The sequence below is a fragment of the Gymnodraco acuticeps genome, unplaced genomic scaffold (genome assembly GCF_902827175.1).
Source record: "Gymnodraco acuticeps unplaced genomic scaffold, fGymAcu1.1, whole genome shotgun sequence".
Classification (NCBI taxonomy): Eukaryota; Metazoa; Chordata; class Actinopteri; order Perciformes; family Bathydraconidae; genus Gymnodraco; species Gymnodraco acuticeps.
In genome coordinates, this window is record NW_022990023.1 from 490,506 (window position 1) to 508,440 (window position 17,935).

Genomic DNA, 17,935 nt, shown 5'->3' on the forward strand with positions numbered 1-17,935 from the left:
AAGAAAACTGAATGTTTTCCACGGCTGCCACAAGGTTTGCTTATATGAACTTGTTGTTCATATCTATGATAAATGAAAAAAAAACAGTTGAAAAAAATCTTCTGCAGTGCTGGCAATCTCTGGTAGAGCTTCATTATCTTCTAATCACACTCAATATAAACAAAATTCAAACTTTCCATTTCAAACATGATCACTTTTGTTCTGTTTTGGTATTTCTGATGTTTTTGCTGCTGTTGAATGTGGTCCTTCGGAGGTGATTTAACCCATGCAGAAGGTTTGATAAAATGTCAAAAACACCTTGCAATTCATCTAAAAATAAAGTGTATTTCTTTGCTCACCACATGCATTGACCATCCTCTAAACTAACTTGACAAGTCCTTTCCTAATTCAACATGCTTATCCCTTTTGTCACTTTCACTTCATTTTGCAGTTCTTGTTGCACCTACAGTTCTCCGTTTGACTTGGTGTGGGGTCTCATGTAACTACATCAAATTTCATCAAAGCAGCAAACCACTTCTAGAGTTACCCACACTTTCTGAAAGTGGCCATCTTTAACATTCCTTAACACAATCATCTATAAAAAAAAACTCTTATCTACGCGTCTGTTATCGCAGCATCTTTACTAGATATGGATGTCTGGACGGTGTTCTGGAGAGCCGCCGATGAGGAGGAGGACGAGGTGGTGCTGGACTTCTTCTCCATGGATTTGAAAGATGTGGTGGTCTTATTTTGGACGGTCTTGATGGTCTTCATCCTCTTGACGTGGAGCACCTCCATGGCGTCCATGTTGACGCCTTGTTTGATCTCCTCGCTGGTCTCCACCTGCTCCGAGGCCTCCTGCTGCTGCTGCTCCATCTGCTGCTGGCGATGAACCTGAAGAAGGGTGTGGAAAAAGTTAAAAAGGTGGATTTTTGAAGGCCCTCTGTGTTGGATTTTAATTGTTTAACCCATTTAGAAAATACTTATTCATCACAATTTACTAGCGTCATGTTCCCCTCACCATCATCATGTGCTGATAGTTGGCGATAGCCTCGTCAGTGGTGACTCCCTCAGCGAATCCCAGCTCTGCCGCCCGGCGGGCCAGCTCGGCCTTATGGGAGCCGGGGGGGGTCCAGCCCACTCCTCTGGTCCAGTTCAGGTCTGACTTGTAGTTCACCTGCAACAGAGAGCAACAACTGATTAATAAATCTTGTCGAAATGAGCCCACAAGACAGGGAATACTTAAGTATAGTGGAGTTATCTTCACACAACCAGTATTTTTAAGCTTAAACTCTACCTTACCCCAAGTTTACTGTATGTCAGTTAGTTTGTGGCATACAGCAAATTAAACAATTTCCTACCTACACATCCAGCAGCTGCTAACAAAAATTAGCTATCGCCATGTAGTCGTGTTTCTAGCCACCTGATAAATGTCCAAAAGAGTGAAGCTCCATTTTTGGTCTCCACCAAATCCCCAAGAGAGGATCTGGTTCTGTAGATGCTAAATGCTTCCCTATTTTTACCAACTATCTACATTTGTCTGTAAACCATCAGTTTTTTCACTGCTTGCTGCAATCAAAAACTTCACATATGGAATAATATCAACTAGAATATGAAAATATTAAATATATTGACGTAGGGTTTTCTAAGAGCATTTGAATTGGATACAAATGCAGAAAAATGTAGATCCATTATCATTTATTTTTTCTTCAGTGGTCCATATTGGCAAACTTTTTTTTTTAATTAATCAACTTACTACAGTATATTGCCACAACCTGGCAACTTCTTCCTAAAGGGATGAATTTATTACATACTGTCATATTGAATTATTTCAAGTTTTTGTTTTGTTTCACACATAACGTCAAAAAAGGGAAATCAAATAATGGACAATGGATGTAAAAAGAAATCCACTTCAAATCTTGTTCTACAATATACTCCATGTGCATTCTAACTCACGTCGCTCTGCAGCTTGTAGGCCTGCTTGGCGTGCTTGACGTTGAGTTGCTCCGAGTCACAGGTGTAGTCGTGGAGCTTGCTGCGGTACGTGAGGTCACTCGCCTGAGCCTGACTCTTTTTGGCATTCAGGAACTCGGGCTGGTCGGCGTGCATTTTGAAGTGTCCGCGGTCCTCCTTGGACTGCCGTTTGTACTCCAGGTTGCTCTGGAGCTTGCTGGCGGCCATATTGTGCACCATCTTAGGGTCGTCCTCCACACAGCGCAGCCCCACCTGCTGCCCTTTCTCCTTCACATGGGACTCCTTGTAGCGGAACTGAGGGAGGAAGAAAAATACAGTTTTCTATTTGTTAGAAAAGTTTAATTAAAGTTACTGGGATTACATTTAGCTTCAGGGATTCTACCTCTAAATGTGCTTCCATAAAATGAATTAAATACTTTGATTGTGCTACAGCCAGAATACTGGAAAACAACTTTTCAAATCATTTTGTGCTATAAATAAAAAATGGCTGTAAATAAATTATGTTTTAGTAGGCCTACATGGTATAAACAAATAATTGAATTGTTAAGACGCCTAACTGTATTTCCCTGCATTATGATACATTAAAAAAGGTAATAAATCCTAATGTGTTCTTCTAAAGGAGCGTATCATTCAACTCACGTCACTGGCCATTTCTCTGGAGGCCTTTGCAGTTTGGAAGGGAATAGCATCCAGCCTGAGGTCATGGCCAGACGTCTTCACCTGCTCCCCAGACGCCTTGTAAACTTTCTGTATCAGAGAATAATTAAAAAGATGATGTTAAACAATCTACAAAAGGGATATTGGCATATGTCAATGTGGATTTGTATGTGCTTGTATTGTGAGAAAGTATCCTTACATCACTCATCTGCTGGGCATTCATCCTTGCTCTGACAAACTCTGGGTCATCTGAATGTAAAGTGTACTTATGCATGTCGTCATTCTTTCCAGATTTGTACAGCCTCTGCAGCGGAAAGAAATGAGCAGTTCAAACAACAGAAATGTAGATTGGGACTGAATTCATCCATGATAATTAATGTTGATATTTTCAACCCACCTCACTGTTCTGTTGATAGCTGGCCTTAGCGTGGACCATATCAGGAGAGTCGGTCACTGAGGTGAACTTCAGGCTGTCTGGCAGCTGACGATACTTCTTCTGCAGGAATCAAAACCACACACACTTTAACAGGAGGAAATACAGATGGCTGAGATGTTAACAAATAATAATGCTAAATGTACTATAGATAGATGGATGGATAGATAAATGGATGGATAGATAGATAGATAGACTAACTACTGAATTTCCCCACGGGATTAATAAAGGTCCATCTTATCTTATCTTATTTTAATTTTGCATTTTGTTCCGAATATTATGGGACTAGTGGGGCATGCGTCTTAAGGCCTCATGATTGTACCTTTCAAATCCTTACTACACTTTTTTGGACAAAAGTCATGCTTTTTAATTAATTCCATTTCCCTCCCATCTACTCACATCACTTAGGAGCTGTCCAGCCTTCTTAGCAGACTCCAGCTGAGGAGCACCCACTCCATCCCAGGCCACTCCTTTCATGTAGGTGAGATCTGCCTTGTAGAGTTTCTATACATAAAGTAATATAATGCGTCAGACAAGTTAATTATATTATGCATTTTCAACGTCCTCTTCCCCCCCCCTCACCTCACTCTGCAGGTCGTGAGCTGCTTTGGCCCACTTGACCGTCATGTCGTCAGAAGGTATGGTGTACTCGTGCAGTCTCTTCCTGTAGTCCTGCTCGCTGGCCAGGGCCTGGGAGTTCTTGGCCGTCACCAGGTGAATCATGTCGGGGGTGAGGTGGTACTGGCCGCTGGTCGTCATGGCGTCCTTGCGGTACCCCTGGTTGCTGGCCAGCCGGCCCGCCTGCAGGCAGTGTACGAGATACGGGTCTTCTGAGGCACTGACCCCAATGTGCTTCCCTTTTTCCAGCAGGTGGTTGTGTCTGTACTTGTTCTGCAGAGAAACATGGACAACATATGTGTAGTTCTCTACATCCAGGACACAACTCACACCAAAACAATGTATTTTGATACACAGCACTACAGGATAGGTAGAATAACATGTTATTATTTTAGGCAGAACTGTGCCTTTAAGGTTTTGTATTACTTATTCTTTATTAGTTATTATCTCACATTGCCCTTTACATCCAATTGTATTCCAATTAGAGGAATGGTTTCTTTAACAAGGGGTCACAACATGTATAAGATCTCAAATCCCAACACATACAGTACAAAACAATAAAAGATGGGTTATAAAGTCATCCTACATATTACAATAATACAGTCCAATATACAAATATCCATATACCAGAACATTTCAAAAATAAAAATTCCTCATTTTAAAGAAGCCATATTATATTATTTTGGGCACACAGTCCAGTTCCTTTTTATGCAGCCTTAATAATCCTTCCATTATTAATCCCAGTTTCCTATTACCTCCACCAATGGTGTCCATCTCTCTTTAAAAGTTTCCCTCTGTAATCATAGCATATATGTAATTTTTTCCATTGTATACACATTTCTTAGAATTGTCAGCCATTCAGCATAGGTGGCGGGACCGTTTAAGGTTTTTAAAGTTCAGTCTGATCTTACCTCACTGGCGATGCCGGTGGAGCTCTTGGCAGCCTGGAAGGGGATGTCCTGCATGGAGAGTTTGTAGCCCTGAGCCCTCAGCGTGTGCCAGGACTCTCTGTACTTGGTCTGAAGCAGAGAGACAAACAACCAATGTAGATTAACCTTAAAATACCACATACTCTGAAAAAAGGCCCTGACAGTTTAGTGTACAGTGCACAGTTCACAGGGAATGTGTTCTACCTCGCTGAAGTTAGCTGCATTGATCTTAGCCTGCATGATCTCTGGTCTATCAGATGTTATGGTGTAGTTGTGCTGGTCGTTCACCCCTTTCTCTTTGTACAAACGCTGGGAGGAAAACATAAAACAGCTGTTAAGTAGGATTCTCAACTTCCTTGGCAAATAAAACGAAGGATATACTACTGGTGAAGGTTATTACTACAGAAATATAAGCTCAATGTCTCACTTCATTTGTGATCTGTCCACTGAGTTTGGCATGAAGGATGTCTGGAGAGTCAGTGACAGAGGTGTGCTTGAAGTGGTATGGCTGCTGGCGGTACTTTGTCTGTTACAGAAGAAAAAACAAAGTTAGTCTCTGTTACACTTATGTAGATTTCAAGGTGAAGTCATTTTTTTCATCTTAACAAGGAAATCAACACTTAACTTAATGTGATTATATAATGTAGATTGTATGAACACTTAACAAATTAGGAAAAAAAAGAGATTTCCTACATCACTGATGAGCTCCGTGGCCCTCTTGGAACCTTCAATCGACAGAGCCCCAGTGGCGATCCAGGCTGCACCCCTCAAGTAGTTCAAATCAGAGCGATACACTTTCTGCAACAAACACACACACATAATAAAACACAGTTTAGAAAATTAGTAGGAGTAAGTTCTTACTAAATGTTTATTAATAACCTCGCAATAATTTACTAAAGTAAAACACCCAATGTATTGTATTAAAATTCTTCGATAATCAATGACTCCTTGTGTGCTATCTACTACTTGTGTGGTGGCTTTAGATAAGATAATAAGGAGGTACTTTATTGATCCCAAATTGGGAAAGCAGCATAAAAAACAAAACAAAGCATTGCACATAAGTAGAAATCAGAGTAAAAAAAAACAAAAAAAACAATGCTAGAATTTAAACATCTCAAAATAGAATTAAAACAGCATTAAAAAGTAGAAAATATACAGTAGACCGTGAAGATAAAACATTTATAAAATCTGAAAATTAAACACTATTGAACAGCTTTAGACACAATATAGAGCAGGATATTATTTAAATTAAGTGTGTACGGAATGGAATGTTAAATAAAATATAAATTTAAAATGTACAGTGTCATTGTATTATTAACTTACAATAGAAGCACTAATATTTAAACAAACATTACAAAGTCAGTCAAGCATATGTATGTTATATCTAATTGATCAGTCATTGGTTAAAAAGGTGTAATTTACTGATTGATTTGACCACTTGAATGTCTGTTTTCTCACCTCACTCTGCAGAGCGTATGCTTTCTTGGCCGCCAGCACCTTCATGTCATCGGGCAGCGAGGTGTACTGATGCAGGGTCAGCCTGTAGTCCTGATCACTGACCAGAGACTGGGCCTTTTTAGCGTGGGACACCTCCAGCATGTCCATGGACAGGTGGAACTTCGACATGTCCTTTGCAGAGTCCTTCTTGTACTTAATCTGGAGAGAGGCAAAGGGACAAGAGAACAATGATATAGTATGCTATTGGATTTGACAGTTTTCTGAGTAACAGTTCAAATGCACTCACGTCACTGTGCAGCTTGCTGGCATTGACAGAGTGAGCGATGTTTATGTCATCCTGCAGTCCCTTCAGACCGATCATCTTCCCTTTCGTCTTCTCAAATTCTCCCCTGTACTTTTGCTAAAATGAAACATAATTACTTGATGTTAGGTGAAATGTATCTGGTATCATCAGTGAGTGAATCATTAAACAGAAAAAAGTTAAGAAAATATACATACAGTACAAGCGATTTGCTATTATTACAATTTTTTTAACAGGATTTTTTTTTGTATGATACTTGTTGTGTTAAAACATTAAATGCAAATTCTGCAGATAAATATTTGAAAGGCCCACATTGAAAACTATATGACACAAAGTTTTAAACTCACATCACTGAGGATATCTGCGGACGCTTTTGCAGACTGGAAAGGAATGGCATCCAGACTCAGCTTGTAACCGCCATCACGTATCTTAGTCCAAGATTCTTTGTAACAGCTCTGAAAAAGCACAGATGTATAAACTCAGTACCACATGGAGGACCTCACACACAGGCAGCTGAATGGATGGATTGATTCATTGGCTGTTTGATGGATTATTGTGTGTTCCCTGTGTGGTTTTACCTCGCTGATGTTCACAGCATTGAGTCTGGCCTGAACCATCTCCGGCAGCTCTCCACTGAGTGTGTAGTTGTGCTTCATGTTTTCACCCTTCTCCCTGTACAACCTCTGCAAAAATGAAATATATTCCTCATATTTACAGTGTTGATGTGCAGTAGAAAAACATGCTATGGTTGGCAAAGCCCCAAGGTTTAGCAAAACATATCACAAGCAATGGACATTGTGTCAAGTGATAATATTTGTAGGTGATAGAATTACATAATTGTACAGCATTTGTGTTGCACACTACACCTTGTACATAAACAAATGTTGCCTGTACTTACATCAACAGCCAGTTTGTTGCTGAGTTTGGCTTGGACCATCTCCGGAGTGTTTTCAACACTGGTGTACTTCAGCGCACTCACATCCTGGCGGTACTTTTTCTAGATTTAAAAATATGAGTGATAAATATCAAAAGAGATTCATAGGGAGGGAAGCCAACACAAGTGGTGCACATGCATCCAATGAACAATAGAGGGCACAAATTGATCACAAATAATTCGGCTGGTCAAATTGAGCAAAAGGAAAATTGTCATTTTTTGTTGGATAGGCAAATATACAGTCAGTACAACACATAGACAGATCTGAATGTGCGCAGGAGGAACTCGATGCTCTGGCCCGTCTGTCATCTCATGGTCTAATGTTGGTACAGATCACTGGAATTACCCTAAAAATAAGTAGCTGCTCATTATAAATATAGACTGGACTTCTCCAGTCTGCACTGGATGTGTCATTGAAATATCTTCATGCACCTATAGCATTTACATGAGATTCTTTGGATAAGAAGGTGGTTGCCACAAAGGGGCTTAGGGTGAAGGGACAAAAGTTATTTATGATATTGTAAACAATTCTGACCTTTTCGTTGTTTTTTGCCCTCTATTTAGGATTGTACAAATGTCGTTTATTTTTCTCCTACTAAGACATATCGTACCATAGTTGTGAGTAAGAGGAAGCCCTAATTTTTTACGTGTGACAGCTTTACTAACTTGAATCAGCCTGGTCTCGTGCCTGTAGTCCACGTACTTAACCCAGTTTCTAGAAAACCAGAATGGTCCGCAGCTCTTTAAATACATCGCCCTAAGCCATAAACCAAGATATGTGCCATCCTATCACTTTCTCATGCTCTCAGTGCTAATTTAACTATAAAGTTATGTAGTTATAAATACCTCTTTAAATAACATTTGCCTTTAATGCAATACCAGAACCTTAATTAAGGTTAAGCAACTGTTGCTGCATTAGCATTTAACAATTTCAAAAACATTTCTGGGTCATAGGGTTGGAGGTTACCTCGCTGAGGAGCGCCCCGGCTTTCTTCGCCTGCTGGACATCCAGAGATTTGGCAGCCTCCCAGCCAACACCCTTCATCCAGTTCAGATCTGACCTGTACTGATTCTAAACACAGACACAAACACAGTTTTCACATTTAAAAATCCTGTCGGGAATTGGTCATTATTTGAGCATGATTGAGCGTTATTCCTTTAACTATGATACTTACATCGCTCTGTAGTCCATAGGCCTTCTTAGCCCAGGCTATGTTCATGTCAGTGGGCAGAGTGGTGTACTTGTGGAGGAAAGTTTTGTAGTTGGTGTCAGTTGCGAGGCCTTGAGCCTTCTTAGCATGGATGAGATCTATGTTCATCATATCCAGATGAACACTGAGGAAGAAATACATTTAAATTAAGAGTTTTATTCCTGATTTAAGGCCAGTTCTCATTGATTTATGCTGAAGCAGAGCCTCCTTTCTGTTGGGGTAATTCCAACATGAAGAGAAGCATAGAAAAAACATTTAATCTTGCATTAGAGACAAACATTAAAAAGGATCCATTTAGGTCAAAGCCTCACTTGTATTTGGTCTTAGTGTCCTCATAGTCCTTCTTGTAATTGCGGTCACTCTGAAGTTTGGTGGCCATGGCAGAGTGGGCCATCGCTGAGTCATCGCTGACGGACTTAATGCCAATCACCTTGCCTTTGTTTTTCTCATACTTCTCCTTGTATTTGATCTGCAAGTGGAACAACATATTAGTTGTTTTACCAAAAAGCCAGGCAATGAAATAGCTCTTTATTTTTATGTCTTCACAAAAATACAAATATATAAATTAATATCCTCAGGGCATTCATAAAGATGCAGACTGTTTTTAGAATAACTCACATCGCTGGCCAGTTCTGTTTTGGCTTTAGCTGTGAGAATAGAAAGAGAGTCCAAATGCAGCTCAAAGCCTTTTTCCCTCTGCTTCTCCCAGTTGCTCCTGTAAACTTTCTGTAACAAAAAAGCAAAAATAAATCAATATTACCTTGCCTCATACACAAAGAAAGAATATGGGGTCTTAGTCAATTAAACATCCAACCAAACATGAATTATAGTATATTATCAGATACATAAATAAGTAACAATCCTGTATTGAAGATTATATACACGTCCAAGTATTAGTTTGAAATATTGCAGATGATAAAATCTTCAACCAAGGTTTTTTACCATATATTTCATGCTCATTATGATGTCATCCACTCATCTCACCCCACTAAGAAGGTCAGCGTTAGCCTTTGCTTGTTTGAAGAGGGGCTCATCATTTGTCATGGTGTACTGGTGTAACATCTGCTCTGTGTTTGCTTTGTACGTCAGCTGAAAATCAAAATGGATGTATTAAATGAGAGTGCACCATGAATAAAAGTGAATGATAAAAGCTTTAAAGAGAAGGCCTTTACGTCGCTCCGCAGTTCCTGGCTCTTCTTGGCGTGTGCCATCGAGATGTTGTCCGCCACCTGGGTGAACTTGATGCTGTCTGCCTTCTGGCGGTACTTAGTCTGTGAGAAAAAAGGAGGATTAGGTACAGAAGATATAAAATATGGTGTTTTAACGAGTTAAATATGTACACAAAAATGAATAATTGTACTCACATCACTAAGCAGCTCTCCCGCTTTCTTGGCCTGGGTGATGTTCATACATCCATCAGCCTCCCAGCCCACTCCTTTCATCCAGTTCAGATCTGAACGATACTGGTTCTGTGGAGCGACGGAAAGTGTCATTATCCATGGGAAATATCTTTGTTAAGCATTCACCTTTTGAATAACCTCCTGTTTCTCACCTCGCTCTGCAGGGAATAAGCCTTCTTGGCCTGCGCGACCTTGATGTCATCGGGCATGACGGTGTAGTCGTGCAGCCTAGTGCGATACTCCAGGTCGCTGGCGAGGGCCTGAGACTTCTTAGCGTGGCTCAGGTTGATCATGTCCAGAGGAAGGCTGTACTGGGCCTGGCCCTCCTTGGAACCCTTCTTGTATGCGACCTGAAGTGTTGATCATAAAAAAGGTGAATTTTGAGCATAATATGCGTGGAAAGTAACATCTTAATGCTTGTAATTGTTGATCAAAATGACTTCTGCTTACATCACTGTTCATCTTGGACACGTGGAGAGAGTGCATGGTCTGGGAGTCGCTTACGTTGACCCCTATTGCCTTTTCCTTGTTTTTCATGTAGGACTCTTTGTATTTAATCTGAAACACATGCACAATTTATTATTTCCATTTGCAATCTGATTTTATAATCCACTCTTTTGCTCAGACGTTATCTCTGTCTCAATAAGTTTTGAGTAGAGGGTGTTTGCTTACATTACTGGCGAGGTCACGGGAAGCTTTAGCTGCTCTGACACTCAGGTCGTCCACACCAATGTCGCAGGCTTTAGACTTGCTCTTCTCCCACTCCTCCTTATACTTAATCTGAAGAGATACATTCGATAGGTCAAGTTATAACTTAAAGAGTGAGACGTGCATTTTTAAACTGCAAAATCAGCATGTGCATGTGTATGTGAGAAAGTGTGTTTACTTACATCACTGCACAAGGCAGCGTTAGCTTTGGCCGTTTTGATTTGGGGCAGATCCTGGGACAGTGTGTACTGATGTTTGGTCTTCTCATAGCCTTTTTTGTAGTTAAGCTAAAAGATACATAGAGTCAAACTCTTCAGTCAGCTCATCATAACGTTGCTTTGATAATCAATAATCCTGTGTAATGCATGATTTTATCATACTTACATTGCTGACCAGCTGAGAGTTCTTCCTTGCCAACACTATCTCAGGTGTGTCTGTTGTTTGACGGTACTTGACCTGGTCGATGTGTTGCCTGTAGTTCTTCTGCAGTCATAAAGGAAAACAATTTCAAATTATAAAAGTGTCACATAGGAGAAATATTTGTACAATTGTAATGTCTTTCATATAAGGTAGTACATAAGGTAACGTACGTCTTTCAGTGGGTCGAGTTTCCTTTGGCTTTTGTAGCCTGGTGTGAGGGTTGCTGGGTAGTTGTATTCACCCTGCTCCTGGTCACAGCCTTGTTTATAGGAAATCTGGGATTTATAAGAAAATGTGAGTGAGTTATATTACTGGCATATTACTTTTCATCATTTAATTCTTGAAGATTCGAAATAAAAATGTATACAGATCATGTAGTATGTGCTTTTTGTTAGCTATAGTGAATAATAGGTTAAGAAAAACCGAAATTTAAATGTCATGATAGCATTTGAATATCAAAATTGGATCCAATTCGAAGCAATTTAGCCCATTGATAATGTGCATAAATCTATACATTCTAAATAACTGCAAGATAAACAATACTTACATCACTAGCCAATGTCCTGGCTTTCATGGCATGCATGGTTCTCTTATCGATTCCTGAGTCTTCATAATGGCCCTTCATGCCGCTGGCGTACTTCTCTCTATATTTGTTCTTTTAAAAATAAAGAAAAACGAAGAAAAAATAAGTATCCCAGATTCTGGACCGGCCATTATTTCAACATAATTGCCTTATGACATTTAAAGTACATATGTTATTTAAAAGTTCATAAAAACAAAAAAGTGAGATAAAATATGTAAATTGCCATACTTACATCACTTGTAAACTTGGCGACTTTAGCAGCATTTTGAAACTGTGGAGTCTCACAGAAATTGATGCTGTGACCTTTGGTGTTCTCCAAGTCCTTCTTATATTCGACCTGAAAAATGACAGCAGCTGCTTGGTAACATTTTCTCATTTCATCATTGTCCTTGTTGAATAGCCAGAGCTTTGCCTTTGTTATGTGCTCAATTTAAAGTGCCTGCCGTTAATCAGTCACCATCACTGACACTCCATCATTACTCAAGAGACAAACCTTTAATCCTAAATATGCTTTCCAGAGCTTAAAAATGACTGCATGGCACCATTTAACATGTCAGCTTCACCACTAAAATACACACGGGAAGAATTGTGTCACCTATAAGCATTCGAGCTCTAATGCAAACATTGTTCACAGACAAGTAAAAAACGATTGTGATATTTCTGTGATTGTCATATTCTCAAGGCTTTGCATAGTTGCTCAGGAGTGAAGCACTGTGTTCCTGTGTGAGACAACATTAGTATATGACGGGATGTCCCGTGGCCTTGGAAGTAAGCTGTAACCACACTGCAATGGCATGTTAGAGATGCCGAAAATGCAAGTAGCGGGACATCATATCTGCTCGGAGACTGACTCAGTATATCCCATATTACGAGCTCTTAAACGCACACACACACTGAGCAGCAACATTGAAAGGCTTTGTCAAAAAGCTGGGGAAAGGATCAATAGCAGATGTAATGAATGAAGGTCTGCTATTTGCCTTGAGAGCCTGACAATCGCTCACCTCGCTGACAAACTTGTTGATCTTTCGTGCGTTCATCAGAGCCAGATTATCTTCGGCCGTCAGGCTGTGGAAGTGCGAGGTGCCCTTCATCTTGTCCAAGTCCTTCTTGTATTTTAGCTGCAAAGGGATGAAGGGTGATTGAGTGCATATAGGAGGAGATCGTGTAATGCGTCTGTAGGACCAGGAGATTAGCGATGCACACACATGCACACATGCAAAGTATAATTTAGTCTGTGTGGAGAGTTTGAAGAATGACAACATGCGGAGGGTTTGTCATTGTGTTCCCTCATCAATTCTGCCCATGGTGACAAGGCCATATGATGAATTAAGCTGAAGCCCTTACACTCTACGCTCTGTTATGTTTTGACAGCAGTTTTGAAGCATTTGACATGGTTACACAATAGACACATAGGCTCCCTTTTTAAGACAGGCCAACCTTCAAACTACTTTAGACTCAAGAGTAAATTCTCAAGAAGAGCTCCCTCTATATCACCAATATGGAATTTACAGTGGTTACAAGAACGGCACTAAATTAGTTTATTCTGGAAATGAATGTTGCTGACTGTCAGGTTGATACTCACATTGCTGGCATTTTCTTGAGCCTTCTTTGCAAGGTGATACCCAGGAGTGATCATGGCGGGGAAACTTCCTTTCCCTCGCTGCTGCTCATACTGCTCAGTATAGGCAATCTGCAAACAGAGAATAAAGGGTTTGTAATTTGAAACATTTCGGAGTTATACAAATAAGTCACAAAGCGCTGTACAGTATTTCATACAGGTTTTTGATGGGTTGAAAAGAAATCATACGGGTTAAGGTGTCAATAATGTTGACAAATCCTTGTGGGCCTGAATACCAAACTATGAAAATCTTAACAATAACAACATGTGTCAAGGTGGCTTAAATAAAAATACACAACCTGTTTCCTTCCTAATTTTGAATTATCTACTGACAAAAGACATCTGTTCTCTCTCCCTACAGTATATTTTATGTTATTTACAGTCCTCTACTAATTTAAAACAACAAGGGCAAATAAAGAACTTTAAACATTTGTTCTTAAAATATACTTTACATTACATTAAATGAATAAAACAGTTATTTCCTTACCTGGCTGAAATTCCCTGCATTTTCTCTGGCGTGGACGGCTTCAGCCATGGCCACCTCAGAGCTGGCTTTACCCTTCATCTCCTGTTCATACACCTGACGGTATTTTATCTGGTAGGACATGAAATCCATTAGTAACACATGATCAGGGGTCTGCAACAGCGATTGCGTACAAGTGTATACATTTATATTGGCTACTTACATCACTGGCCTGCTCACTGGCCTTCTTTGAAATCAAGTATCCAGGTGTAAGATGTGCAGGAAAGCTACCTTTACCTCTCTTCTGCTCATACTCTTCTGTGTAGGCATACTGAGGGAAGAAAAGCAATGATCAGGCACACAACTATCTGAATTTTAACAGTAAAAAACGTTGTGATACTGAACTGGTTTTTACAGTGAAACACTAAGGTAGTGTATCATTATGTCTTAATAAAAGGCTTGAAGCTTACATCGCTAACAATTTGTCCTTGTTTTTTGGCCAGTAACACCTCTGGGGGGTCAACAAAAGTGGTGTACTTTGAAACTCTCTCCTCGTGTCCTTTTTTATATTCCAGCTGCAAAACAAGAAAACAAAGACATTGATTTGGCTCATTATAAAGTGAAAATAACCACTGACAGACACTAAGAACAAACCAAAAAACAACAGTATTAGCAAAGAAGTTCACTTACGCTACTGGCCAGAGTATTGGCTGTCTTAGCAGCCTGGTAACCAGGTGTTATCATGGCAGGGAAGCTGCCTTTCCCTTTGGACTCCTCATATTCCTCTGTGTACTTCACCTGCCAAATAAGCATACAAATCAATTATGGCACTTGACTTATATTGATTCAAACTTGAGTTTAATTGTATTAGACTTTTACGCAATCCCCACTAATAACAATGCCCATTTATTCAATGAAAGACACACAACATATTTAAGTTTAATTATATAAGCAGGGATAAAAGGTATACTCACATCACTACTGGACTGTTGGGCCTGAGACATTGTTACTATCTCCTGGTTGGTCACCTGGCCTGAGTACCACATCTGCTGCTGGGAGAACTCAGACTCAGACTGGAAGGCCTGCTTAGAAAACGAGGACATACCTGATTATTTCCAGCAATTCATAAGACAAATAGTAATTGACCTTTAATGGCTATTTTAAAAATCAGGCATCCGATGTTGTCTACTTTGTTGATGCCTAACTTGGTCTCTGTGAAGTGATTGTAAAAGGTTGCAATTTACTTCAATGCATATAAATCAAATCCTAAACCAAATAGCAGTGACGAATGTATTGGCAGCGTCAGCCAATACAAATGAGCTACTTGATTTGTCTCCTACATGAATTCTGTAATCATACAGTTTCCAACATTTCCATTTTCTTACATCTTAATATTGATTATTTGAAATAAGATTTTGGATTGATGCACACAATAACTTTGCTGTTTGCAAAACAAGGTAAACTGTGCAAGGAACAAAAGATAGGTGGGTTTGTTTGCTTTATACTAAACAAAATCCTATTTCAATTATCATAATTTAGGCTGGAGTGGAGCTTCTTTTTAACTTGTTATGGCCACTTTATTTACAGGGAGCTCACCTGGCTTGTCATCTGACTGGCTAGGCGAGCCTTCTCCAACTCCATGGACCTCATGTCTTGGTGGAAGGTCGACATAAAGCGCTCACCATCTTCACGATACTTCAGCTACAAATGCACAAAAATGACAAACATTTAGCCATGGACCATCCGGCATTTTCACATGCACACATAAGAGATATTTTTACAGGAACCACTTAGGTAGTTGGATGTATGAAATCAACGTAAAAACTGACAGATATTAAAATGGCTTCAGATCCACAGATCCCTATATTCTTATGTTGTCAACTTTCATACCAGACAGCCTGACCCACATGCTTTATGTTGAACGGATAATATTAGTGTGCTGTTATTAATAAGTGAGATGTTCCAATCAAGAAGTTGGACCTGCCAAGAGAAGATCCAGAGGGGAGTGATACAACTCTGAGCTGTTTGCTAATGATCCTTTAGGCTGTAAAAATGTTCAAAACTAATAATAGAATAGCTTTATTGCAGGGGATACTTTCAATCAGAACTCAATGTTATGTTTGACATGAGCAAAATCTTACTCAATGAAAACAAGTAACTTATTCAAAAAAATAAGTTCTGCATGTAAACCAAATGTTTTTTTTATGAGTGGACAAGGTTGAGGGTCACTCAGCAGGCTCTCAAGTCAGCCCCCAGATCAGGTATCAACAAGTTAAGTCCTTTATCTCGCTAATAGCATAAAGCAGTAGCTAAAACTGCTAATATAAGCACAGGAGCTTTGCATGAACTCCTAGACACAAACAAGCACACAGACAGCAACAGGTGGCAGAGGAGAGGAAGGGATGTGTGGCTGTTTTTCTAATGAATAATTTTAGACCCCTGAAGCATAAGAAGGGCTAAGCAGAGAGGGGGTTGTCTCGCCTCTGTCACAGGAACAGAAATAACCGGAGCCGCGCTCTCCATTCCACAACGCTGCCGTCACCCGGGACTCTGAGCTGTCCACCTCTCTGTCTTTCACCCGTAAAGAGGGAATGACAACGTTGTGATCTAAAAGTAATGAATCTGCTTTAGGTCAGATCTTTAGACTTCTGATAGTTTGCAGAATAATGGATCTGGGTCACCTGTGAGGTTATCAGTTGTTTTGTGTGATGAATTGAAAAGCAGAATTGTTTATTTCCACCTTTAATAGAGAATTTTAAAACAATGTCCCCACATAGGCATATATAAATTCAGTTGTAATGCTTGCATACATCCTTTTTTTAAACCAAGACAATGACCACTATGAATAGCCATCTCATGACAAACAAATGATAAATAGCATTTCACTCATGTCGAAGACAGTGACTCATGTCAACCTGTCAACAATGCACCTTGACTCAAATCAAGGCCAAAACATTTTGTCTAAGGTTGCTGCTTGTTTTTCTTTTTACATGTAACATTATCTTACCTCGCTGCTCGCCTTGCTTTGCTTCTTTGCATTGATATTGACAGGGGTCTCATAAACGCTTGTGAACGTGTTGTTCCTGGGATTGTGTCTGCAGGGATGAGGTATGACAACATTGTCATTATTTAAATGACTACATTTAAACAAATGGACAACATGTTCACACCAAAATTGGGCTTAAAACACACTTTTTAAAATAATATGTTGGGATAATTTTCAAATATAAAGTTATATACATGTCTATATAAGTGTTGCTGGTGCTTAGTACTTACACAGAGCAGTATGGCCTCTTCTTGTGGCTGACAAAGTTTTTGGCAGTGAGCACCATCTTACAGACGTCACAGTGAAAACACGCTTTATGCCAGTTCTGACAGAGGAAAAAACAGATCACATTATTTTAGATTTTTATTAAAACTTTTATTATAATTTCTTAATCCAGACATTAGTCTTTATTATGTGGACACAGAAAACATTTAAACCTTGGACAAGTCCTTTTTGATAAGACCATATTAATAAGTTATGAGCATGGTCTTTAAACTGGACTCGCTGACTTGTTCTTAAATAGCTTTCATGTGATTGTAAAACTGTACACCTTTTTCTTTATCTCTTGAGTTTTAAAAGATTACAATTCATAGCACAAACCAGTCATAGATGTTTTTCATGCTGCTATTATTGCAGTCTTTGTAGTGATCAGAATTCACTGGCACTCATATCAACACACGCTTGGATCCAGACAAAATGTTAAAGACATATTTTGATTTTAAACTGTAATTTATGAGCAGATGATTATTCCATTATATCAGCTAGGCCCACTGAGCTATATGTTGTAGTTGGAGTGAAAAATTCCCTGAAATAACTTGTTCATGAAATAAATGTAAGCCGTAAGAAGCTGATTTAAAAATATAATCGATATAAAAATAAGTCCAGTGACTTAAGTTTGCACTTTATATCAATGTCAATAATGACGTACACACTTAAGTATTTCCAAATAGATTAAAAAACACTAGAAACACTTTGCATGTGTTACCTGGTCAATGCAGTTGATTTTCTCGGCTGGGTAGACCACAAACCCACACCTGGCACAGGACTGCATGGTGAAAGATTGTCCTTTTCCCAAAAAGCCTTCAGGAAAATATCAGAAGAAGCAAACTAATGAGAAATGTTGTCAACTCTTTAGTGGAGAAACTGGCAGTGACTCCCGGTCAGTCGTGGTAGTGTGTCTCCAGTGGTGGTAAACTTAGCTCT

General features: G+C 39.5%; 1 protein-coding gene across 2 annotated transcripts; it reads right to left on the minus strand.

Moving 5' to 3' along the window:
- Window positions 1-60: 60 nt before the first annotated feature.
- On the minus strand, window positions 61-17,921 carry nrap (nebulin-related anchoring protein). Of its 2 annotated transcripts, none has more exons than XM_034214311.1 (43): window positions 17,718-17,921; window positions 16,963-17,057; window positions 16,694-16,781; window positions 15,283-15,387; window positions 14,661-14,771; window positions 14,377-14,484; window positions 14,157-14,261; window positions 13,910-14,017; window positions 13,711-13,818; window positions 13,188-13,295; window positions 12,607-12,723; window positions 11,838-11,942; window positions 11,570-11,677; window positions 11,193-11,297; window positions 10,987-11,085; window positions 10,785-10,889; window positions 10,567-10,674; window positions 10,345-10,452; window positions 10,047-10,244; window positions 9,859-9,963; window positions 9,667-9,765; window positions 9,479-9,583; window positions 9,113-9,220; window positions 8,806-8,963; window positions 8,459-8,618; window positions 8,251-8,355; window positions 7,248-7,346; window positions 6,928-7,032; window positions 6,697-6,804; window positions 6,335-6,448; window positions 6,049-6,246; window positions 5,284-5,388; window positions 5,018-5,116; window positions 4,795-4,899; window positions 4,573-4,680; window positions 3,626-3,934; window positions 3,443-3,547; window positions 3,008-3,106; window positions 2,810-2,914; window positions 2,593-2,700; window positions 1,936-2,247; window positions 1,001-1,156; window positions 61-873 (listed from the first exon to the last, which is right to left on the minus strand). In XM_034214311.1, exons 1-43 carry the CDS (start codon window positions 17,781-17,783, stop codon window positions 595-597), a joined length of 5,409 nt encoding a protein of 1,802 aa, XP_034070202.1. In that variant the 5' UTR covers window positions 17,784-17,921; the 3' UTR covers window positions 61-594. The 2 variants fall into 2 exon arrangements, with proteins under 2 accessions (XP_034070202.1, XP_034070203.1); XM_034214312.1 differs by having other exon boundaries at window positions 595-873; window positions 14,661-14,768; window positions 17,718-17,783.
- Window positions 17,922-17,935: the final 14 nt, after the last annotated feature.

Excerpts from the sequence above, each read along its gene's own strand:
- nrap (XM_034214311.1), bottom strand. The coding sequence starts at position 17,783 with ATGCAGTCCTGTGCCAGGTGTGGGTTTGTGGTCTACCCAGCCGAGAAA. Across the intron at positions 14,262-14,376 it reads CCAATACTCTGGCCAGTAGC|CTGGAATATAAAAAAGGACA; the intron begins GTAAGTGAACTT and ends CTTGTTTTGCAG. Across the intron at positions 11,298-11,569 it reads CCAGGACATTGGCTAGTGAT|ATTTCCTATAAACAAGGCTG; the intron begins GTAAGTATTGTT and ends TATAAATCCCAG.